Source organism: Entelurus aequoreus, linkage group LG21, assembly GCF_033978785.1.
Source record: "Entelurus aequoreus isolate RoL-2023_Sb linkage group LG21, RoL_Eaeq_v1.1, whole genome shotgun sequence".
Taxonomy (NCBI): Eukaryota; Metazoa; Chordata; class Actinopteri; order Syngnathiformes; family Syngnathidae; genus Entelurus; species Entelurus aequoreus.
In genome coordinates this window covers 50,186,178-50,212,634 of record NC_084751.1, presented here as the reverse complement: position 1 = coordinate 50,212,634, position 26,457 = coordinate 50,186,178, and the positions used below count along the sequence as shown (strand labels likewise).

General features: G+C 39.2%; 1 protein-coding gene across 3 annotated transcripts in view; it reads left to right on the top strand.

Annotated features, from left to right (window-relative positions):
• The window catches only part of LOC133638810 (glutamate receptor ionotropic, NMDA 3A-like), an 81,653-nt gene that overhangs the window by 17,346 nt on the left and 37,850 nt on the right, over positions 1 to 26,457 (top strand). For all 3 annotated transcript variants that reach the window (XM_062031785.1, XM_062031786.1, XM_062031787.1), the window contains exons 3-5: positions 18,590 to 19,259; positions 21,565 to 21,948; positions 24,566 to 24,711. In XM_062031785.1, the coding sequence (XP_061887769.1) occupies positions 18,590 to 19,259; positions 21,565 to 21,948; positions 24,566 to 24,711 (1,200 nt within the window). The remainder of the gene's footprint in view (positions 1 to 18,589; positions 19,260 to 21,564; positions 21,949 to 24,565; positions 24,712 to 26,457) is intronic.

Sequence of the window (26,457 nt, the reverse complement as noted above, 5' to 3'; positions counted from 1 at the left end):
CGTGATTGATCTAACAGGTCAAAGCTGATGCGACATAATAAAAGACAATATTTGCACAGGAAATTGGTCGAATGCTTCAAACCATAAATTGAAATGAAGGAAATCGGTTAATTCAAAGCTAAGTAAAAGACAAAGCAGCAGTTTGGATGCAGATTAATAATTTATTATTGTTTTCTCACTAGTCTTAAACAACTGCAAAGACTCAGTTATTACAGTAAAAGTACATGAAGTGTATTATTACACTACATCAGTATTGTAATCCTCACTCCACTTCCCATCACTTTGACAAAGCAGGATCACATGCAGTACTCAAAGTCTTCCTTCCCTGCTGTGATTCACCTTAAAACAACTGAATCAGCAGCAGAGCCATCGTCTCAGCTTGGGGAATTAAGCTTGTTCCAACATCACTCTGTTTGTAGAAGCTTATGAATTATTGATTAGTCTCTCAGTGATTTACATATCAGTAGGCGAAGAACAGTTAGTGACACCTGAAATCTTAATGTCGCTGTCTAAACTCCAACAGAAATAGGATTTAGACCGTAAGAACACAGCATAAAAGCCTACCTTCATCTGCATTTATGTGCTGACTGACACTGTATACAGTGTAGATGAAGGTCAAATGTCATGCTGAAGTTACTTCCTGTTTGGCTGCACTGTAAAGTAAGTTACTTCCTGTTTGTCTGGACTGTAAAGTAAGTATGCATACATAATGTTGTAGCAGACACATTTATAACAATATGTACAATATTTTCAGTATTCTGGTCATTTTAAGCATCACACCTCCGACTTCCGTCAACAAATGTGTGTTTTCTAATCATGGCAGACTTCATAATAGACCACGGAGGACAAATGAGGATTCTTATCTTTTTGAAGCTGAATCTACAGATGATGAAGTACTAGTTATATAAGCTGAGTGAGCACGAAGAGAGGGTGAGATGTTGGACCAGACCGGCATGACTTGACGCTGTAAATGTGGAGCTTGCCAAGTTACGCCCACAGAAATGGAGTGCTTCCGCTGCACTGAGTGGCACAAAATGTTATTATCGATGGCTTTTTGTATCTCACGAGGAGGACACTGCTCAAAGAAACTGCATCACAAAGAAAAACTAACTGCCTTTTTTTCCACCTATCCAAAATTAACTGGAAACTTCCCCGGCCAGCTGGACCAAACTGTGCATGGAGTAAGTTACTGTAATATTGATCATGATACAAGCAGCACACCATGCCTGTTATTACAACTACACTGTCTGGATAGCTGAGTACAAACAAAAGATGAAATAATACTTAAATATGATTGTTCATGTTTGTCACTCAGTACAGATTGCTGTCCTATCACAGTGTTGTGTGTTACAAAGTCAAACTGCTAGGGCAGAAACTATAACTCAATCAATCAACGTTTATTTATATAGCCCTTAATCACAAGTGTCTCAAAGGGCTGCACAAGCCACAACTTGAAAGTGCTAATGTCGCTAATGTGGTAGCAGTAGCTGTGAACAAGGCCATGTTTTAGTGCGCTAGAAGATATTTAGTCAGTGTTCACTCTTACAATAACAATGTCACTCCAGCCTGGTTCTTATATCGGTTACAGAGTGCAAATGAAGTATTGTTGGTGGTTTTTGGATGCATTTTTAGAGTTATTTAGAGGCAGAAAAAAAAGAGAAAACAAAAGGGAAAACTATGGCATAAGAGGTGTTTCACAACGGTGGTTAAGTAGTTATTTAAGTTATAGATCTCAATATGTGGAAATGAATAAGACTAAATCACAGCCAAGAAGAGTAACTTGTGGGGTTCCACAAGGCTCGGTATTGGGACCTAAGTTATTTATGCTCTATTTAAATGATATTTGTTCAGTATCTAATAAATTGAAATGTATTATGTTTGCAGCTGATACAATTGTATATTGTTCAGGAGAAGACTTGAAGGAAGTGTTGAGGATAACAGATGTTGAGTTGATTCAGCTAAAAAAAATGGTTTTATATTAATAAGTTATCATTACATGATAAGAAAACTAAATGTATGGTGTTTAGTGGTGCAAGGAAAAATTGTGAAGCAAAATTAAAATGAAATCTAGTGGAAATTGATAGAGTATATGAAACTAAATTCTTGGGAATAATAATTGATCATAAATTATGTTGGAAACCGCATATTGAATTTATAAAGTGAAAAATATCCAAATCCATTGCTATTCTTTATAAAGTAAGACACAAGCTGAATAAGAAATGTCTGCATATGTTATATTATTCTTTTATTTTTCCATATTTAACATATTGTGTTGGAGTTTGGGGAAATGTTCATAAAACACACATAGACCCAATAATTAAACTTCAAAAAAGGGTCATTAGAATAATACACAAAGTGTGCTACTATGAACCTACCAATCCATTATTTATAAGTTCTAATGTGTTAAAATTTTCAGATAGTGTGTTTTTAAAAACAATGGAAATTATGTTTCAAGTAAAGAACAACAGCCTTCCAGCTTGTATTCTTAGCTTATTTACATTAAGAGGAGAAAACTATCATTTACAGGGGATATTGATTTTTGACATAGGTGAAGTAAGAACGAATAGAATAATAATAATATTGGATTAGATTTTATATCGCGCTTTTCTATTATTAGATACTCAAAGCGTTCACAGAGAAGTGGGAAGCCATCATTCATTCACACTAGGTGGTGGTAAGCTACATTTGTAGCCACAGCTGCCCTGGGGTAGACTGAATATAAAATACAAATGTATTTCAGTTTTAGGAGTTGAATGGTGGAAGAAGCTCAGTAATGAGCTGAAGACATGTAGTTGTTAGAAAGGTGAAATAATTGAACATGATAAAATATAGTAACAATTACTTTCATCCCATTGTTTTGTTTTTTTAACGTTGATGTTCCAGGCAATCTAATGTTCAGTGAATGTATAGGATAGGCAAATATAAGCTTTGGCTTCAGCCTATTCCTTTTTCGGTCATTCTTTTTCTTTTCTTTTCTTTTTGTGTGTAAATGTGTATGATTGTTAAATATGCATAATATGTGCTGTTAAACTGGTCACACAAAACGGTTGATGGTTGATTATATGACCGAAATAAACTTATTTCATTCATTCATTCATTCAGAATGGATCGCTCTCATTAACAGCATTGCGAGCAGATTTTTACAAATTCTACAAATAAAAATAGATTTGTGTTCTTGTCTCTCATAATTATTGTGAATGATAAGCAAAATTCCCCCAAAAAGTGCAGTTTCCCTGTAATAACAGCTACTTTTCAATTATCACTTGCTTCCAGTTAGTGTTTTCTCTCCGATTTAGGTAAATAAACAACCTGGCTAAAATTAGAGCATCTGTGGTAACAAGAATGTATTTTATATTTCGTAGGATTACATTGACTTGGTTGTGTCTTATAGCAAAAAGCAGACTGGAAGAATTGACACTGTCAGTTGTGTTTGCTGACATTTAGGCTATATTAACACTGCAGGGTCGGGTGTCCAATTCAGATTATTTTTGTCAGATCCGATCTTTTTCAGTGGCTCTTCACATTAGAAACAAAGAAGAAAAAGTGATTTCTAATGTGAATGCAATCTGACCCGCATGCGGACATGACGTCGCATGCACTGCAGTGTTTAGGAAGTAAACATGGCTTCCACTGTAGTCCATCTCAGTACGAACACATTTGTGGTCATTTCAAGGATTTTCTGCAATCAAAGTCAACATTTTCTGAACCGCATTATTGCGCGTAGAAGATTAAGAAGGAAGTATTTTGGCAGTTCCACATATGTAAGGAGCCTGGGTCGGAAGTGAAAAATGGTGAATTGCTGTGTTCACACGGACATGAACAAATCCGATACAGGTCACATATGGGCAGAAAAAAAATTGGAATTGAGCTGCAGTGTGAAGAAGGCCAAAGTCTATGAATGCGTCCTCAATGGGAACGCTCCCACGCTCAGGTTGCATTCATCCCACCAGAACTTCCTCAAAAAGTGATAGGCGTCATAATTATTTGCCAATATAGAGGGTTAAAAAATATATAGTTGACAACGGAGCAGAAAACAGCTGAAAGTAAAATGTTTTAGGAACTCAGGTGAAACTTCCATCACTCCTGTCTCTGACTGCTCGCCCACACACACACACACACACACACACACACACACACACACACACACACACACACACACACTCTCTTCAAGCACACATCAAAGCCAAATAGCCCGTAAAACTGCTTAAATACTTGTCCTCTTTCTTCTTAATCTTCCACTTGCAATATTTGTGTTCAGAAAACGTTGACTTTGATTGCACAAAATCCTTGGAATTGCCAAAAATGCACCAGGACTGAGACCTACTTGAATTGGACCATGTTGACCTCTGCAGTGTGTGCGACCTCATGCATGCGGGTCAGATTGCATTCACGTTAGAAATCACATTAAAAGATCGGATTTGAAAAAAAAAAATCTGAATTGGACATCCGACCCTGCGGTGTGAAGGTAGTCTTAGTTTATGGTGCCAAAGTAGACTTGTGAATAATCCTCGTCTTGTCAATAAGAAGAAGATCATTACTTCTAATCCATCACTCGTTGATGTTCCTTCAGTGTCACAGTGTTGAGGTATCAGGTGTGGATGAGCTCACCTGGAGACAAGACTTGTCTAAATGCTCTGTGACAGGTGAGCAGCACAGATGCTGTAGCTGCTCACAAAATGCAAACAAACATGTGAATTGTAGCAGCAAATAAAGATCCATTGCAGGTATTTAACATACATTACAAAAAGCAATAAAGATTTGTTGAATCTCTACTTCTGGCTCGCAATTTGTCTTTCAGCCATTAATTGAAGTGAGCCCACAATAATTCTGAGGTGCAAAAGCACCAATAAAGGAATAAAGACGGTGGAATGCAACGTTGAGGAACATCCAGCCAGGAGAAAAAGAAGGTTGATGTGCGTGGATTAAAAGTCATGAACACACAAACTTGATAGGACGACTAAATGAAATAACCAGCTCGGCTCTGCAAGAGAGAGACAGAGAGATAAAGAGAAAGATGCAGATTGGGATTGTCTTGATTTTCTGAAAATGAGATGTAAAATGCTGCCTACATTTGCATTATGGGACACTAAGGGATGGCTTGGAGCTAATTGCCTACTTTTCTGGCGTTTTCCTTACATATCAATAGTGCAACATAGTAGGTCAATCATCTGAAATAGGTAAGGGATTTGTGTTCTTGGCCTCGGACTCGTGTTGGTTTGCTTAACTAAAACAATTCAGTTAAAGTAAAAAAAAAAATAGCGTTTGCAAAAGTCTGTTTTTAAGGACAAAGTGTGCACTTGCATGTGGACAATAGGCAGAAACACAGAGTTAAATATGTTTATTCACTATATCTGTTTGAGGCTGTATTTTTTACACCTAAATATTAAAACATCTCTAGACTTTTTTCTTCTTCTTTCTTTTCCCGCTATGTCCGTAATCCTTTTTTAATAATTCTGTAAACACATTTTCAACAGCTGACATCATTAATTCTTTTAAAAGTTAGCAACATGACAAGAAACAACATACTTTATGCATAGCTTCCAAAGATGTTACACATTATTGTACTTATGCATTTTTCAGTGTTCTTAAAGGGTATGTCCTGAGTGATAAATTAAACATTTATGGATATTTTTGATTTATCCTGTAGTTTGCAGGAAGTATATACATTATTCATACAATTGATTTACATTTGAGCGATAAGGAAGCAGGGATCATTTATAATAAATTGAACATTGTGAAAAGACAGCTGCTGTCCCTAATGCAATGACTAACTACCAAATGGTGGTGTTGACATGTTGATTGATCATGTTGCTTCTTGGTATTTATTCAAGTCAATCAGAGCTTGGGTCAAAGAACCTGACGAGTACAAAGCTGCATTCAGTTGACTTCCCAGGTGTGATAACGTAGTTGCGTTACAAAAATATATTTCTTATCTGCATGAAAGTTGTTTGATGGCTCGGCTTCATTGATCACCGTTATCTTGAAATGACCATCATATCTCCTCCTCTGTTGTTGGTGCACCACTCCTGACCTTTCACATGCTTTGTTGCAGCTGCATGCTTCCAGGTCACCTGGTGTGTGTGTGTGTGTGTGTGTGTGGGTGTGTGTGAGCGACAGGAAGAAAAGCACTGTTGTTTGGCGCAACTTGTTTGTTTGCATGTATGAAGACAAGACGGCACATCTTTTTCAGACATTCATCTTGGGAATAAATGCAGTCTGTTAGGTTTAATATGGTCACACATAGGGCTGAGCCGATAATACCATATCAATATGTATCGCAATAGGAACAATCGATACCATTTTAAATGCGCTCGATAAAATATTTGATATATTTCTATATTTTTTGTTCGGAAGAAACCAGAAACTATGAAGCAAAATTAGTTTCATGAAGTCACTCGTACTTTGGGAACACAACAAACAGGAAACAGGAAGTGTCACTGAGGAGTGGGAGGGGCATGCTAACAGCCAATCAGGTGACAGTAACAACTACACCTGATTGGGGCCGTGCCAGCAACCTGAGGGTTCCTGGTTCGATCCCCACCTTCTACCACCCTGGTCAGATGTGGTGTGCAGTGTAAACAGGACCAGAGTCCAGCTGGTTGAGTTCTACATAATAAATGTTCTTCATATTGAACAAGCTTGTGTAAGTAAAAGACTTCCCTGTTAGCTCTGTGGGTGTAAGATTGTTTTAGAGCCCCCATAAAAGCAGCGGTGCTTCCTCACTTGTGGATCTTCTGGCCTGGTTCACAGCAAGCTGACATGTTGCTGTGAACCACACTTGCTTCACCAAGCTGCCACTCTCCAGACATCACTCTCCTTTTATGAATGACACAGGAAATAATCAAAATGTCATTTTATGTGGCGTGCAGGAGTCGTTTGCAGCGCCGACCCTGAAAAGAAAGTTACACTTTATTATGATTTGTGAACTTCTCTTAAGGTGGAATTGTGTTTTAAGGGCGCCGCATCCTTCAGTGACGGCCATAAAAGCATCTTCCATGCAAATGGATGAAATGAAGCAGAAGATTATATTTGCACTCAAATTCCCTGAGCATTTACACTAAATATAAATCAGCTTTATGACACGGAACACCACTAAACCACAACTTACAGTACATTTACCGCCATGAGAAAAGGGACCTAATGTCAGAGATATAGTGTCCACTCCAGTAGACATTTGATTTTGGTCTTTTATTTTGTCAGTTCCAGGTGCATTCTGCTGTTTTTAAGGACTTTCCGCGGAAAAAGCTAATCAAAAACCATCTCTATGACAGCACTTTAGTGTTTTTTTCAAGATTCTGCTCCAAAATGACGAGTCTCTCACAAGTTTTTCATAGAACTGGCGGGTCACCAGTTGAGTAGCCTAAATGATGACACAGAGAGGATCTAAAATGGAACCTTAAGGTACACTACAAGTAGAACTAAAGAAGTTGAACAAAATACTACTGAAGTAAACAAACTACAGCAACACAAAACAGAGAGTGTTGTGTTTAGAAGGAGGGAGTTGACGGCACAGACACAAGGGGGCAGTATAGCTCTATCTTTTTTATTATATATATTACAATATATATAATAATCAACAATAATACTATAAATAAACTAGAGAATGGAGTGTGACCAAAATTCAGGAGTGTGTGGTGTTAGACTAGGTGCGGGAATTACATGAGCGTTTTACCGTAGTGTTGAATCGAGAGTAGGGACAAGGCAAGAAGGCAGTCCGTGGGGCAGGCAGATGGTCAGGGCGAATGGCGAGGCTTCATAGGTCCGTGTCCAAGCAGGAGGTCGAGAATCCAAAAGGGGCAGACAGAACCAGAGGGGAACAACAAGGGATCACAGAAGAACACGAGAAGACAACAGGAACATCAGACACGGAAACAAGGAAGTCACAGGGGGAGAGCGGGTTTGCTAGATGGAAGCCAGACACGGGGCGCTTACAAAGGTAACAGAAGATTGGCTACGTTCTGGCAAAGGTTCCTTGGGCCCGCTGGTCATTATGCAGCTCGCCCTCATCAGTCCCAGGTGTGCTGATTGTTGATTGCCCACAGCCTTGCCGGCATGTGGGCGTGTCTCGGCGCGCTGCCAACGGAGGTGCTGGCAGACCCAGCTGCCGGAGAAAAGTGTGTTCGAGCTCACGCTGTGACAGAGAGGACTTAAACGGGTTCCTTGAGGAACACCTCCATCATCTGTTGCTCGGGTCATGTTTTGTTTAGTTTGATATTTCTTTAGTTCTGTTTCAGCACCCCTGTTGGGTTTCTTTGTTGCCATGGGTGCTGATTTTTGTCACCTGCCTCTGATTAGTGGTCGAGACGCTCACCTGCTCCCGGTCACCAATCAGAGAGATATGTATTCCTGCCACACTCTGCCTGGAAGTCTGATGGGCAACATGCGACACTTACATTGGTACGACTCGCTTCTTTTGTTGGCTCTGTCATGATCTGTGGTCTGGATTATGTTTTTGTTGTTTTTTGTTAGTTTTTGGACTCTTTTAGTTCCTGTTTGCGCTCCCTTGTTTGTTTTAGTTTCCATGACGACTTATGATTTTCACCTGTCTCTTGCGTTCGGGTCACACCTGTCTCTAATCAAGAGAAACTATTATTTAAGCCTGTCGTTGCCAGTTAGTCGGTCTGGCGACATTGTTCTTTCCATGCCATAGTTCATGCTTGTATTCATGCGATTGTTTCATGCTCTTTTCATGCTTGTATTCATGCGATTGTTCGATTCATACCGTGTCCACGTAAATCGTGTTTATTTCATGCCACAGTTTCGTGTTTGTTCCACGCCATAGTTTATGCTGTTTGTTTCATGCCACAGTTTCGTGTTTGTCCCACACCATAGTTTATGTTTGTTTACCTCATGCCGTGCCAAGATTTCTTGAGAAGATTAAAATCATCTCCTACCTCACGCTGTCGTCTGGAGTTGTCCGTTCTGCATTCCCGGGAGAACGACCCTGCAGTGAGCCGCAAAACCCCCTCGTGATAGGCTCATCTTTTGCTAAGCGTTACTGTAACTTCCTGTGCCATCAGCACGTTTGGTATTTTCCTATTCTTGCCAGATTATTGGATTAAATCATCTTTCTTACCTGCACACTGCTTCCTGACGTCCATCTGCATCTTGAGGAAATGACCACGGCACAACACAGATGTGACAAATGTGAGGCTCTCCCAATGTGTTGACAGTGGTCCGAGATCATCAGGAGCACTTTAGTGTTGTAGGAATTTGCTGCAAAAGTGTATCCTGCAAGCAGTAAGTAGGACGGTAGAGTGGGCGCCATTCCAAGGGCTCCTGACAAAATACCTGGTGCATCCGGAAAGTATTTACAGTGCTTCACTTTTTCCACATGTTCTGTTACAGCCTTATTCCCACATGGAATATATTCATTTTTGCCCTCAAAATCCTACTGGCCATACCCATAATGACAATGTGAAAATGGTTTTTTTTCTATGAGAAATAATGACATGTACATACAATAAGTATTCACAGCTTTCGCTCAGGATTTTGGCAGCATTTACAGCCCTTCCACATTGTCTTTACGGGGTTTGTAGAATTTTGAAGGTAAAAAAGGAAATTATTCCATACAACATAACAAAATGTGAAAAAGTGAAGTGCTGTGAATACTTTCTGGATGCACTGAAGATGATTGTACAATTCTGCCTGGGTCACAAAACAATGCAAGTGCAATATAAAGTATTTGATAACTTTGCATGCATGACCTTCGCTTGAGCTTTTAACTCTTGAACGTCTTTCCACAAATAACTGAATTGAAAAAATATAAGTTAAAATAATGCAAATATAATTACATGTCTTTTTTTGAGGAGCTTTGTGGAGTCTTCAAGTGGTCTTGCACACGTTTATTTGATCTGTGGGCTGCTTCGTGTGGCGTCTTGCTGCTGGGAAGCAATGCTTTGTCCTGAGGGCGTCTTAGTGGTGAGATTGCAGATGATGGTTCTGTTTGCCAGTTTGAAGTGAGCACAAAGTACTTCATGTGCAGCACAATCCCTCGCTCGCCACCACACTAATATACTTTAGACCATGGGTCACCAACCTTTTTGAAAGCAAGAGCTACTTCTTGGGTACTGATTAATGCGAAGGGCTACCAGTTTGATACACACTTAAATAAATTGCCAGAAATAGCCAATTTGCTCAATTTACCTTTAACTCTATGTTATTATTAATAATTAATGATATTTACACTTAACTGAACGGTTTAAAAGCGGAGAAAACACGAAAAAAATTACAATTAAATTTTGAAACATAGTTTATCTTCAATTTCGACTCTTTAAAATTCAAAATTCAAACGAAAAAAAGAAGAGAAAAACTAGCTAATTCGAATCTTTTTGAAAAAATAAAAAAAATAATTTATGGAACATCATTAGTAATTTTTCCTGATTAAGATTAATTTTAGAATTTTGATGACATGTTTTGAATAGGTTAAAATCCAATCTGCACTTTGTTAGAATATATAACAAATTGGACCAAGCTATATTTCTAACAAAGACAAATCATTATTTCTTCTAGATTTTCCAGAACAAAAATTTTAAAAGAAATTCAAAAGACTTTAAAATAAGATTTAAATTTGATTCTACAGATTTTCTAGATTTGCCAGAATATTTTTTTTGAATTTTAATCATAATAAGTTTGAAGAAATATTTCACAAATATTCTTTGTCGAAAAAACAGAAGCTAAAATGAAGAATTAAATTAAAATGTATTTATTATTCTTTACAATAAAATATTTTTTTTTACTTGAACATTGATTTAAATTGCCAGGAAAGAAGAGGAAGGAATTTAAAAGGTAAAAAGGTATATATGTTTAAAAATTCTAAAATCATTTTTAAGGTTGTATTTTTTCTCTAAAATTGTCTTTCGGAAAGTTATAAGAAGCAAAGTAAAAAAATTAATGAATTTATTTAAACGAGTGAAGACCAAGTCTTTCAAATATTTTCTTGGATTTTCAAATTCAATTTGAGTTTTGTCTCTCTTAGAATTGAAAATGTCGGGCAAAGCGAGACCAGCTTGCTAGCAAATAAATAAAATTTAAAAAATAGAGGCAGCTCACTGGTAAGTGCTGCTATTTGAGCTATTTTTAGAACAGGCCAGCGGGCTACTCATCTGGTCCTTACGGGCTACCTGGTGCCCGCGGGCACCGCGTTGGTTACCCCTGCTTTAGACTGTTGAAAATAACATCTTCTGACTGCCCGAGAGAGAGATTGTCTTCAAATGGGAAACATTGTCACTTTTTAATCTTACCAGATGGAGACCTCGTCACACCCCGAGTCTAAACCTTGTTTTTTCTATGAAACCAACTGAATATTCTTATTTAAACCACGCAGCTTGCCACTAATTTGATTTGATTTGATTTGACAAATACATTGAGGACTACCTAAAGTCATAATAATGCAGCTGGTCTGCCAGACAAGAAGGCTGAGCAGAAGAATCACATTTAACAAATAATCAGAGCCCTCTAGATAGTTTTTGTCAAAGAAAGTGTCTTAGTGACATCTGGTGAAGACTTAAGGCTACTTTGACATGAACGCACGTGTTGCTCTTCTCAACGAGCAGCGTTGGTCTGAGGGTCCCTCACATGTCTATGAGCACTCAGTTTGCTTTGTGACAGAAAAGACCAACAGAAGAAAGTTCCGTTGTAAACACATGAGTTCTGCTTTTTATGTCTTCGACCCACTTTTGTCATGGCCAATTAAATCTGCAGACTGCCTCACATGTCATGTGTGTGTCCACTACTAACTTCTCTTTCATTAAATATGTACATCTCACACCTTTATTCTGACTTCATGGATTACTTTGGTGTATTTCAGCTGCTTGCAACAGTAAGAGAGCAGCTTTTTAAAACATGTAAAAACCTTGATAAGGTTTTTGACTTTTTGAAGATGAGATTAACCTATCTAGAATCTATTTATATAAACCTCCCTAATAGTTTGGTTTTGTGTAAGAAATAAATGTGGTATTGTTTTTCACCAAAAAGTCCCAAAATGTAATATAATGTAGCCAGAATATGGATTGAAATGATCATATTGTCACGATTGGTGAAGCGATACTTGGAGTGTGACCTCAAAGATGTCAGGTAAGTAGAAGAATGTTTGATTAGAAAAACGTGTAAAACAAAGAGTGCTGACGCACACTCGCAGAGGGAAACCACTTCACAAAGATTAGTTCTCAGAGAACAAGGAGCAATGATTAATCAGGCATGTGCAGGAGCCTGATTGGCAACCAAGAACAGGTGTGTCCCGGTTGCCAATCAGGGACAGGTGTGGGAGCCTGTGCTCAATGGCAAAATGGAGGAAGTGACAATAAAACAATAAGTGCAGCAGACAGGTACTTACACCACACACAGGTGAACAAAAACAACACAACCGTGTGACACTAATAACTTGTCATTGTTCACTGAAATATGACAACAATCTGTCAGGTTTTCCTTTACTTCAGAGAGTAAAGATGGCTGACTCTCGAAGTATCAGTATGAACCATAATAATACATGGTAGTTAAGATTATACATAGCAGTGGTGTCAAACATGGTAGTTAAGATTATACATAGCAGTGGTGTCAAACATGAATCAGGGTTTAATCCGGCCGTCAGATGAGTTTGCTAAATGTTAAAATTAGCTTCATTTTCAAATGAAAGAAACTGCTGTTCTCAATGTGTCCACTGGATGTCACCGTAGCAAATATGTTACACAGCATCTCTCCCTCGACCAACGTTAAACCCGCTTTGAAAACATCCTGCTTTGGCAACCTCATTTTGACAAAACGTCTGTCAAAAAAGAGAACAATGGACGCATTTCATGGAATCTGCTTTTTTAGCCAATCATGGCACCCACCTGTTCCCAATTAGCCCGTTCACCTGTGGGATGTTCCAAATAAGTCTTTGATGAGCATTCCTCAACATCATCACTCTTTTTTGCCACTTGTGCCAGCTTTTTTGAAACATGTTGCAGCCATCAAATTCCAAATGAGCTAATATTTGCACAAAAAAAACAAAGTTTCTCAGTGTGAACATGAAATATCTTGTCTTTGCAGTCTATTCAATTGAATAGAAGTTGAAAAGGATTTGCAAATCATTGTATTCTCTTTTTATTTACCATTTACTAGGAGTGTAACGGTACACAAAAATGTTGGTTCGGTACGTACCTCGGTTTAGAGGTCACGGTTCGGTTCATTTTCGGTACAGTAAGAAAACAACAAAATATGAATTTTTGGGTTATTTATTTACCAAATTTGCAAAATCTTCCACCAAAAATATTTTTCTTAGTGTAATATTTGATGTGAAGTAATGGGAACCTTGGATAAGTCAATAATTCATAATAACATTGATTTTGATTCAATATTATGTTTTGAGCAATGACAGTTTGAAAGAAAAAAAAACAGCTTTGTTTTATTAGTCAACATTGCAACTTTTTCTAAATGACATTTAACCTTTAAGCTTTTTTATTTCACTTTTGTTATGTTTTTGTTTATTTGAATAGTATTTTTAGAATGTGCCGTGGGCCTTTAAAACATTAGCTGTGGGCCGCAAATGGCCTCCGGGGCACACTTTTGACACCCCTGCTATAGATAATAAAACATTAAATGTGATAAATCTATGGATAAAAAGCAGAGCCTGGCGACGCATGCGCGTTTATCATAACTCTCTCTCTCTCTGTCTCTGCCCCTCCCTCACCAATGCTGCTGTTTGTTTTGTTTTTAACCCCTTCTTAACCCTGAACGTACATTGAAAATACACGCAACCCGAACTCAAAATGCCGGACATTTGAGGCGTTTAAAAAACTCCGCCCTGACAGCTCCGCAAAAGAGGACATGTCCGGTGAAAAGAGGACGTATGGTCAGTCTATCCTAGCCCGTTAGCTGCTAGCATGCCGTGTGTTGTGCCTCCGTGTGCATTGTTTACACAACGTGCGTTACGCTACTTAATATGTCCGTGTGGAAACTCGTTCGGTACACCTCCGAACCGAACCGGAACCCCCGTACCGAAACGGTTCAATACAAATACACGTACCGTTACACCCCTACCATTTACAGAAGGTGACAACTTCACTGCTTCTGGCTTTTGTAGATAATATAGAAAAAAGTGAATGTCCTTTCATGAAAAACTTGTGATGTCTGCATCTTAGAGGTGAGAAGCAGCCTTTAGAGAATGGATGTTTTCTCACCTTCATCACTAAAATCTTTGCGCTCGGTTGAAGGAGGATGTTCTCCCTGCCGCTGAGGTGAAATCATCATGTTTGTTGGAGTGCTTGTGTCGTCAACTTATCAGTTTGCCGGTGGTTTGACGTAGGAGACGTCATGTTTATCTCTGCTAATGTGATGGCGAGTGTTTGCTTTGCTTCTTGACACTCACTCACTTTGTTCACTGAGAGGCTGGCGTGACCATGGACCCGTGCTCTGTCCTATGCTGTAACACTCACACACACACACACACACACACACACACACACACACACACACACACACACACACACACACACACACACACACACACACACACACACACACACACACACACACACACACACACACACACACACACACACACACACTTCTGCAACAGTATCACAACAAAGTGTTCTCTCCTCACACAGTATATTTATTTGTTGGCTTACAATGTATTGTCCATAAACCGTGTTAATAATCACACGGATGTCAAAAATCACTCAAAGTTTTACAACTTTGTCAAACGTAACATTTCTATGAAATGCAGCTTTATTCTTAGGCCTAGGGCGATATTCGAAAAGTTAATGAACCGAATGATAAGTAAAAATGAAGTCCTGAGCTTTCCCAGTGTTGATAATGGCCACATGCATGCGTTGGTACGTGTTCCAGCATGTTTACTACACGCACATAAGCGGCAGTAATGATAACTTCTGTAAAACTCCCAGTGGTCAGTATTACCCTATTAAATTAAAATGATCAAAAAACCGTGATTGATAACTGCTCTTTGAATAACATATTTTACTCGCTATTTTAAATGCCAACATGAAAATAAGAGACACTAACGCCCTTCCCCATTAGGAAAGGTCATAGCCCATCTAAACTTATGCAAACATAACTGTCCAAACTGTTGAGCTACATTATCCACATTAAACATAAAGGCTGTGCTGTCTTTGCACAAAGTTGTTGATGTAAACTCTTCAGTGTCAAGTTCAATCAGAAGGACGTCTGTTTAAAAAGAAGTGAACTTGTGGGAGGTCACATAAACTGGAAGTGAAACCAACGTATCACCCCATTTGCATTTATTAAAAAAATATCCTAAAATATGAACAAATGAAAATGAAAAAAGATAAACACATTTAAACACACAAATAGAGATAATATGGCCAGAACAAAATGTGAGGTTTCCTCTGCCAAGAATGTCTCGTGCTTGGTTATTCATTTTAATTATAAAAAATAAAAAAAATACTACTTGGTGCAAATAGTCCATCCATCCATTCTCTACCGCTTTTTCCCTTATATTGTGCATATCAGTACTTTTTGAGCACATTCAACAATACCACAATTATATTGGTAAGAGTGATCAATTTGGTCACAATAACTTTATTTAGCCATTTTACTTATTATTTTGCTTGTGTATATTTGAGGACCCACACCGACTCTGATAGAGACAGAAGCTATTGTATTGCCTTTGCTTGGGATTTTTATTCAAGTGCAAACTTTTGCTAACGGAGTAACTTTTTTTTTTAATATCTGTTTGTTTTATTTATCTTGGATATTAAAAGGTTTACATTCCAAATACAATGTTAAAATATGCTTATTGCATTTGAAAGGGCACACTTGCATTATTATGTATGATCATTTTGTCAGTGGTTAATTTGGTCTCAATATAATGTTGACAATATCATTTAACAGCAATAATTTGTAGGTCAGTAAATGTACTATCAGCCCAATATATTGTCCTTCCAGGCCACTTTACAGCTTTACTTAATCATAACTGCCCTACAGCCCAATGAAAAGTTGGTCCAGTAGATGCAAGTTACTGTTTGAATAACAAACTCCTGGTTGAGGCATGAAGTCATCTTCTTCAACTACAGCATGTGTGAGGAAATGTGGCTTTTGAAACACTGATCTGTATTAAATAGAACATGCATAGTACAAACAAAAATAAACTGCAACATCTGATGATGTGCTTCTCTAAGTCGATACCAACATGCAAAAAAAAAACATTTATACCTGCTTTTTTCAGTGTTGTCAATCCTGACTACTGCACAACACTCAGCGAGCCCTGAGTCAAAGCCAAAGAAAAACTTGTGTGATATTTAAAAAAATTGTGTCAGTGTTTCCCATAAAGTATATTTACGGATGTGGTGCTTCCGGTTGTCCCTCGCTCATGAACAAATGATAAGTGAAGTGTATCAGTGTTGCATAACTGGAGCTTCACATCCATGCCACCTTCCACCTGCCTGCTTGGCCAGAGAATACCACCTAGCATAAATGATCTCTGATGCTCTTTAGCGACTTTCTTGCTAGATTTAGCAAGTAGAGGTACATATTGGAAGAGAAAGTGAGGTGAATATTGTGTCATGCATTTAAACAAGTTAAAATGTTGATACGAATAAAAACACAAAGATTAGTCATGAAATATATGTTGTAGCCTTTTTATTAGCCTATTTCATTACAAACTACATGACTTCACACCACCACCATAGTGAAAGAATATTAAGAACAATATAAGTTGTGTTATATACTTAAAGTCTCCATGCCACTGCTGTTCTTTTTAGAATATAAACTTGTTGACTATTGTTGTTATTTATGGGCGTATGACCCTTAGATTATGTGCTAAAAGATATCGAAGCACACTGATCTTAAATACTTGACACTTTGAAACACTTTTCAATAAAGTAGTCATTTAAAAGTATGTGGTTTTTGTTTTTTTTATCGTCATATCAAATGAGTATTGGGAATCGTGGAAATTCATAGGTATCGACGACTGCAATTCTGGTTTCGTGACAACAAGATTAGGATCTCATCACTATGTCAGTCTACCCCAGGGCAGCTGTGGCTATGAAAGTAGCTTACCACCACCAGGTGTGAATGAACGATGGGTTCTACATGTAAAGCGACTTTGGGTACTTAGAAAAGTGCTATATAAATCCCAGGTATTATTATTATTATGTTCAGTACTGTATGTCTCCCGAGAAATGTCCTCTGCAGTAGACATTTGTCTTGTATCTATTTCTTTTGACAGAGTTACACATTCGGAAAAAAGAAAATGCTCTGTTATGCAAAACACAAATGTCTACTGCAGAGGACGCTGGTTTTGAGGAGAATGCGTCTGGCCTTGAGAGGTAAATCAACACATTGTCTTGACCTTTATGTAACTACATCTAAATAGTACATAAGGGTATCACCAAATACCTAAAAGCCCTCAAACATACTTCCTGTTGGACTCTAAATGACAGAACTCCTGTGACCTTTAACATGTCGTCAATCTCAGGCCAATGACCGGATAACATTGTCCTCATGAGCGTATAGATTCAATGGAGGTGTCTCTGCAAGCTATAAAGTGACATGTTGAGGGTCAACATGGATAAGAAGTATGACATTTAAGTGAATGAATGTGATCCAGAATACTAATGTAAGGTGTAACTATCTGTATTGCACTAGCAACACTTCTGTCATGAAGTCTAATCAATAACTTGTGTAGCCTCTTTCAAGGACACTTTGTCTTCTTGTAGTGTCTCTTGTATCCTCCTGAGTACCAGCGTCCTTCGCCATGGTTTTGGTCCATTTCTTTTGTCAGAGTTACAATTTTGGGGATAAAGAATATTCCCATTATGCAAAACCCAGATGCCCACTGCAGAGGATGCTGGTCTGTAGGAAGATACCTGCTCAGATGCAGGGTCTTTGTTTAGACAACCCATTTATCCTGCTTACTACAGACTGCTTAGTCAGTGATGATCATTGTTTTATGACATTGCTGAGACAGAAAGACGGACATGTGATCGCACTCATCACACTTGCATACATATTGATTAAGGGAAAGGAGGTTTTTCCCTTTAGGTTCCTGGAGGGTTTTGCATACAAATGAGGTTGACAAAATAATCTCTATTCATTCAGATTTGAAAAAAATGACTCAAAACATTTTGATATGCAAGTCAGGCCAGTCTTACCAAACACTTTTTTTTACCAGGTCCACCATTTCCACTTTGATGAACATTAACAGATATTTTGCAGTGGAGATGTGACGATTAATCAGCCTCTGTTCAGTATCGGACAATTTTCATGAAAAATATGTGATTGTCTTTGCCGATTAAAGTCGATCACAAACGCCTTCAGTCTTTGGCTTTTTTCCATCCAAAAACCCTTCTTCTTGACGTCAGAATCAAGAAGAAGACACAAAGACAAAGAACAGTCTGCCAGTTGCCATTTTAAACAGACAGAGCTGGCATATATACGAGCCTGATTGGCAACCAGGAACAGGTGAGCCCTGGTTGCCAATCAGGGACATGTGTGGGAGCCAGAGCTCAGTGGCAGAGAGGACAAGCCAGGAAGTCAACACCAAACACTTTGTAAAAAACCACACAAGTCCAAAAGGTCATGACAAAGATGACTTTTGAATCATGTCTTCTTGTGTTGTCCCTTGTAGATTTCTTTCCAACACATCGTTTGAGGGCCAAAGCGGCTTCATATCCAGAGACCGTCAGAGCCACAATGTCATCTCGGAGGCCCATCACTACATCTGGTCCCTCCAGCTGGACCCTCTGGGCCAGCCGACCTGGACTCGGCTTGCACGTTGGCGCAGGGGCAAAGTCCTGATGGACCAGAGGGCCTGGCCCAGCCACCAGGGTTCCGGAGGTGGAGGCGACTGGCGCAGATCCACAAGGCTGCATTTGCGGGTGGTGACCCTGGTGGAGCACCCCTTCGTTTTCACCCGAGAGGTGGATGGAGACGGTCTATGTCCCGCTGGCCAGCTGTGCCTCAACCCGCTCTCCAACGACTCCTCGGTTTTAGAGGCACTTTTTCAGAACCTCGCAAGACCAAACGGATCCATACCCACGTACTCAAAGAAATGCTGCTATGGTTACTGCATTGACTTGTTGGAGAAGCTGGCAGAGGACATGGGCTTCACCTTTGACCTCTACATTGTTGGAGATGGAAAGTACGGAGGCTTTAAAAATGGTCGCTGGACAGGATTGGTGGGCGACCTTCTCAGTGGTGCTGCTCACTTGGCCGTGACGTCTTTCAGCATTAACTCAGCACGAAGCCAAGTCATTGACTTCACGTCACCTTTCTTCTCCACCAGCCTGGGAATTCTGGTCAGTTCTTTACTTGGATTATTGCACACTTGTTACTTGTTCTTCTTCTCTCTTTGACCTCACGTCAGCTCTCTGCTCACAGACGCCGTCTTTATGTCTGAATGCTTTCACTGCATTATTCACTTTTAAGGTGATGTTCCACCGTTGACTGGTCACATGATCACTGCCCTGGTTGAACTCATCCTCAGTAATAAGAACTAGATATTACCAATGACTGCGTCACAATATTGACATGTTCAATGCTAGCACAGCACACAAAGTAACCAAGTACCAAGTATGGAAATACCGTTGAAAAAAGATATAATAACTTTGTCCAGGTGAGTGGTGTCCACACCTCCTAGTGAGGAGTAGTTTGCTGGCACGGAGAACAAAGGAGTGTCAGCCTGTTGCTGACCAGACTACAAACTATCTGACCTGAAGGCTGTTGGACTTTAAAGGTTCCACCGTAAGAGAGATTTGACGGCTACTCTAAACAACACACGGCCTGATCCACCAAAGGTTTGCGTGTATTAAAACACGTACAAACTTATTAGCACACGCAGCTGATCTATAAGCTCGTGTGCAGAGGATTGCAAAATTGAGAGCGTAATTTATTTAGCGTGGCTGGCGACCAGTCGAGTGTAAAACCCGCCTCTCACCTGAAGTGGGCTGGGATAGACTCCAGCTCACCCGTGACCCTAATGAGGATATTGGATTGATGATGTCTTGATGTAGAGGCAGAATATATGCTGAATGTGCAGGAGGAGATGCAAATGTAATCATTTAGACTTAGACAAACTTTATTGATCCACAAGGGAAATTGTTCCACACAGTAGCTCAGTTACAGAGGATGGAAAAGGTAGGGATGGAAAGGATCATGCAGGTATAAAGTAGACTGCAGGTATAAAGTCAACATTTAGCACTCACAATGTGATTTATCGAGACTAAAAACGATTCTTTTGAAAACCCGGGTAGACCTGGCATCCCAGGCTGGGGCCCCCAGACTCTGGAAGGACTTGCAGCAGTCCCTCCGTCATCTTGGCTCTGCTGACTTTTCAAGAAACAAACATTTGAGTACTTTGCTTTTTAGAAAACCTTTTAACTTTTAAAGTTTAGTTTTTTTAATAAGCACTTGTTGATCCTTTGTTATGATGTTGTCACCTTCTGTTGTACTCTTCAAGTTCTCCTACAGCACTTAGTGATTTGCATCTGTAGAAAGCGCTTTATAAATAAAATGTACTTACTTACCGTATTTTTCCGGAGTATAAGTCGCTCCGGAGTATAAGTCGCACCGGCCGAAAATGCATAATAAAGAAGGAAAAAAACATATAATATAAGTCGCATTTTTGGGGAAATGTATTTGATAAAAGCCAACAGCAAGAATAGACATTTGAAAGGCAATTTAAAATGTCTAAAGAATAGTCAACAACAGGCTGAATAAGTGTACGTTATATGAGGCATAAATAACCAACTGGTATGTTAACGTAACATATTATGGTAAGAGTCATTCAAATAACTATAACATATAGAACATGCTATACGTTTACCAAACAATCTGTCACTCCTAATCGCTAAATCCCATGAGATCTTATACGTCTAGTCTCTTACGTCAATGACATCAATAATATTATTGGATATTTGACGCTGATGTGTTCATCATTTCACACATAAGTCGCTCCTGAGTATAAGTCGCACCCCCGGCCAAACTATGAAAAAAACTGCGACTTATAGTCGGAAAAATAGGGTACTTCTATATTTAGCACATGTTCACGCACAGCGAGAAAGGAGGCGCTGCAAAGACCAATGATGGACATCTTCTGTCCTACCTCGTGTGTGCCAACATGTCAGATACCAAAAATAATAGTCTATTTAGCAATATCATTTTAGGATTTCATGGCTGCTGGACGACTTAAAAATTAATTAATGAATTAGGTTTTTTTTGTTTTAGGGTTTTATATGAAAATACGTATTGCAGCATGAATTTTCCTGCATTCCTGCATGCATTTCTGGATCATTCCAGACACAACCTGGGTGTGCTAAACAACCTTTCCTTTATCCACATTTCACTTCTGTATCAGCCAGAAAAGGTGCTGCATGTTGTGTTACAACAATGAAACACCATTGATGTATGACATGATTGATGAATGTTAAGAGTGTCTGCTTTAAATATGGCTGTCTGCACCAGTCTTAGTAGATCACCCGCTAATAGTTTATAGTTTGCACAGGCTTTTTGGCACTTGTTATTTGGATCTTAGTAGACCAGGCTCCTATCTTGATATTGAGTTGATTTCTACCTTTGATGCGATCCAATTGTGCCGGTCTCCAGGTGCGCACCCGAGACACGGCCGCTCCCATCGGTGCCTTCATGTGGCCTCTGCACTGGTCCATGTGGCTGGGCATCTTCGTCTCGCTCCACGTCACCGCCATCTTCCTCACCCTGTACGAGTGGCACAGTCCATTCGGGATGACGCCACGCGGACGTAACCGAGACCGGGTCTTCTCCTTCTCCTCGGCTCTCAACGTGTGCTACGCCATCCTCTTTGGGAGAACTGTTGCCATCAAGCCTCCAAAGTGCTGGACCGGCCGTCTGCTGATGAACCTGTGGGCCATCTTCTGCCTCTTCTGCCTGTCCACCTACACCGCGAACCTGGCCGCCGTCATGGTGGGCGAGAAGACCTATGAGCAGCTGTCTGGGATCCATGACCCCAAGGTAACAGCACTGCACTAAATACATCATTTGTGTATAACACAGTGTCAGGTTCAAACACTGATGACATTTATTAAACAAGACAAGAGGCAAAGAATTAAAAAGAGACAGAATTAAATTTGGACTCAATATATTGTGGAGAGTCCCCCGGACATTGTATCCTTCTACAATCTCCAGCACGCTCTGCCCAAAGATTGCACTCCTCCTTCTTTATTTGACTTTCTCCCCCCACCTGACCACAGCTGCTTCCAGAGGGAAGTGGGTCGTAAACAGCGTTGTCTTTGGTTACCGAACAGTTCAAAAGAAGAGATCGTAAAATAGTTCAAAAAGAGTTCCATAAAATAGTTCAAAAAGAGTTCGTAAAATACTTCAAAAAGAGTTCGTCTGGAAATTGGGCAGATCCTGCCATTTGTCCGCTTTGAAGTCACAGTGGAGTTTTACGAGCCTTCCTCCTGGTAGGCCCCAAAGACAGCACCCGTCCCCCTGCCAGGAACTCAATGTAATACAAAGCATTTGTGATGATTTAGAAACAATGATTCTAACACACAGTAAGTGCTATGCTATTCAATGCAGTACAAGGTCAGTGGCATCCATTGACATTGGAACAGAATGGATGTTTTGTTTTTGTTTTTGTCAACTATGAAATTGACTGAGACTTAAATGTTGCCAGTAAAACGGAGATCATATGTCATTCATGTTTCTCTTCTTTTAACGCAGTAGTTCCTCACAATACATGTCCAGTGTTTCCCATAAACTGCCAAGATACATGTGGCGGTGGGGGCGTGGCTATGGGCGTGGTCGCCGTGACATCATCGAGTAATTTGCGTAATTTACTACAATGATATGATTTTCTCTAAAAAGGCTCAAAAAATGTATACTCACTAATTAATAATAACAGTTTTGTTTTAAACGTCCATCCATTTTACAATATAATTACAACACTTTATGTACATATTTATATACAGATTTGAACAATAAGTTATTCACTGAAATATATTTATTAATTGTGGTTGTTACAAAAAATATATCTTATAAAATATAAAAGCTAAAATGTCTCTTAAAGCTCTGCCCCTTTAATTAGTGCATACTAAATAATTTAACTTTAGCCTACTACTACAAGCATATTATTTACCAGCAACATAAAGTGAAACAGAGGCAGAGGTGTCCTGCCACAGTCAGTAACAAATAAACAGAAAACAGTAGTGGTCAAATACAAATAAGGCAACAAAAGAAGTATCCTACACTTCTCTTTTGTAAAGTAAATGTGAACAGCCTATATGGGCATCTACATCAACTATATGATTTGCCTGAGAAGCTGGACAGGACAAAAAAATATATATATATATATTTTTTTTAATTTTATTTGTGGCAGACATAATTCTTTCGTGGCGGGCCGCCACAAATAAATGAATGTGTGGGAAACACTGCATGTCTGAAATAAGGTTTATGTTTGGCCAATATTAACTATTCCACATTTGAAAGCTACATTAGGAACGGGATTCATATGGCCTCATTCATTCCAGTTTACCTGGCGCATGAAACGTGACGATTTGGGGGAGTGCACTATCCACGTTAGCCGCCAGATGGCAGTAGAGTAGAGTATTTATTTAATATCTTAAATTGTGTTTGTGGCAATTCCAACTTTGACCACAGCACCAGTTGCTTTGTACGGAGGCGTTTTCCATCGTTTTCAGCAGACTGCATTACAAATTGATTACCCCAACTCTTCCTCTCACGTGAGATCCACCCAGGATTGGGGCCATATGAATCCCTCCTCTTCTGTAGGGACATCATTGACTACAAAGAGTAGCAGATATCTTTAGAGGGTTTTTATCATTAACATTTGAAATAATTCATAATATAGGAATATAATATAATCAACCTTCCCGTTTTGTGTCCTTTCCCCGAGTCTTTTTCTCACATTTTGCTTTCCGTGCAAAAAAAAAATGCTGTCCAGTACTGTCGACCCCTTCCTCAACACTCGGGTGTTGTTGATGAAATGAGTGCATGTCAGGTGGTTGACACCAGAGAGATGTACATGAAGAAAAGAAATGTCCCCCCAAAGTTGAGTAAGTATTTTGACAAATTATTTCATCCTTCAGACTTCCTCAGCACTAAACTTTGTATTCAAACTTGTAAGGACGTGTCAGACTTGATAGCTTAGTAGTTAGCTAAACCTTCTTTTGGGATAAGGGGTGTAGGTTTGATTCATTACTTTGTATTGGTTTAACAATTATTTGTAATTAAAAATAATAATAAATCCCTTCTTTTTACCCTTTTTCCCAGGAAATGTCCCACATTTTGAATTGCAAATGTTCACAGGTTTGATTATCTAGATTAAAACAAATGATATCGGCTTGAAGGTTGTTCTTTACTTGTACTTTAGTGAAGTCTTTTACAAAAGGTAACCGTGATAGACAGATAATGATATATATGAATATTATTGTGAATTCATTTAGATATTTATGCAAACATAAGGATTCCTTTGATGTTGTGTTTACTCCCAGCTGCTAAATAGGTTATTAATCTAGAGAGTCATGCATAACTGTAGAAAATCAATAAGTGGGAAATGAGTGATATTAAAGCTCTTGGATGATACTTTCCTCCATCTTTCCTGCAGTTGCACCATCCCTCTCAGGGATTCCGATTTGCTACGGTGAGAGAAAGCAGCGCCGAGGACTACGTGAAGAAGAGTTTCCCTGAGATGCACGAGTACATGAGACGCTACAACGCCCCGGCCACGCCAGACGGCATTCACAACCTCAAGTAATTCCATTTGATTCACAACCTCAAGTCACTCCATGTTATGCTTACTCTGCAAATAGCAAGCGCTTCAGGTGCGCAAACATGGTTTCCCAGTCATGACATTAAAAGACTTGGCTCTGTTGTTTTTGGAAAGAAGAAAGAATGTCAAGCTGAGCGCATGTGAAAGAAAAGACTTGGCGAGATAACAAGTCATTTTCTACTGCCTCAGCTCTGCCAGCATATCTGTGGTTCTAAGCTGCTTCCCCACTGAGCAAAGCAAAAATCAAGTCATAAATGGCAGCCGGGATACAAACAGGTTGGAGAGAACATCATTTAAATGGATGAAACACTTTTTTTTTCCAGCTGAGCCTCTAAAATGCTGATTAGAGGGTTCATGGAAAATGTCAACCTGAGGAAATGACAGCTCGGGAGCAAGTGAAGGATTCACAGATCCAGACATTCTTATCAAACACGTCATGCATTCACAATATTGCAGCGAGTTTCATTCTGGAGACTAAGTTCACACTGACAGGAGCACCTTAGATACTCAACTCTTTTCTTGTTTCATCCTAATAATACTAGGAGAACTTGTGATGGGTTCCTTTCACCTTTCAACCGATACAGTACCAATTTTATGCTGCTGATATGTGTGTTAATAAATCTAATCTAATTTTTTATGTAACATTAAAAATGAGCTGATTATGGTAAATGTCGAGTCTTATTTGGACGTTTTATATGGCAGACTTTGCATGCGGTGGAAATTCTAAGACATTAGATCAGGGTTGTCAAACGTACGGCCCACGGGCCGGATCAGGCCCGCGAACAGGTTTTATCTGGCCCATGGGATGAGTTTGCTAAGTATAAAAATGAGCCAACATTTTTAAATGAAAGAAACTGCTGTTATGAATGTGTCCACTAGATGTCGCAACAACAAATCTTTGTATCTTTGTAGATTATGTTACATATGTAAAAAAATAAAATAAACCACATGATGTTAGTACACTAGTCGAGGAAAATGAGACAACTACATAAATAACATCCTGTAAATTGAGATTGATATTATTTTTTTTATCTGGATAGATTGAAAATTAACACCAATGAGTTGACTGATGAACATTATTACATGATTTATTCACAAAGTATAAATAATGACACATAAAGTTAAAGTTAAAGTGCCAATGATTGTCACACACACACTAAGTGCGGTGAAATTATTCTCTGCATTTGACCCATCCCCAAAGGGGAGCAGTGAGACGCAGCGGTGGCCACGCACGGGAATCATTTTGGTGATTTAACCCCCAATTCCAACCCTTGATGCTGAATGCCAACAGGGAGGTAATGGGTCCCATTTTTATAGTCTTTGGTATGACTCGGCCGAGGTTTGAACTCACGACCTACCGATCTCAGGGCGGACACTCTAACCACAAGGCCACTGAGCATAAAGATAGAATACTATTAACCGCAACATGCAACATGTAAGTGTAAAAAAACAACAACAACATTATGATTTGTACATTTTCAGAATGTGCTTGTTCTATTTTTAAACCATGAAAACAATCTGAAGTTGTCTTTATTTTTAAGTTATCGTTCCGTGATTTTACCAGTCTGGCCCACTTCGGAGTAGATTTTCCTCAATGTGGCCCCCCATTTAAAATGAGTTTGACACCCCTGCATTAGATGGTAGGTCTGGACGATTATGGCAAAAATAATAATCAATGATCATTGGCTGCCATTCACTTGGTGGCGTATATGTAATGTGGGCATCGT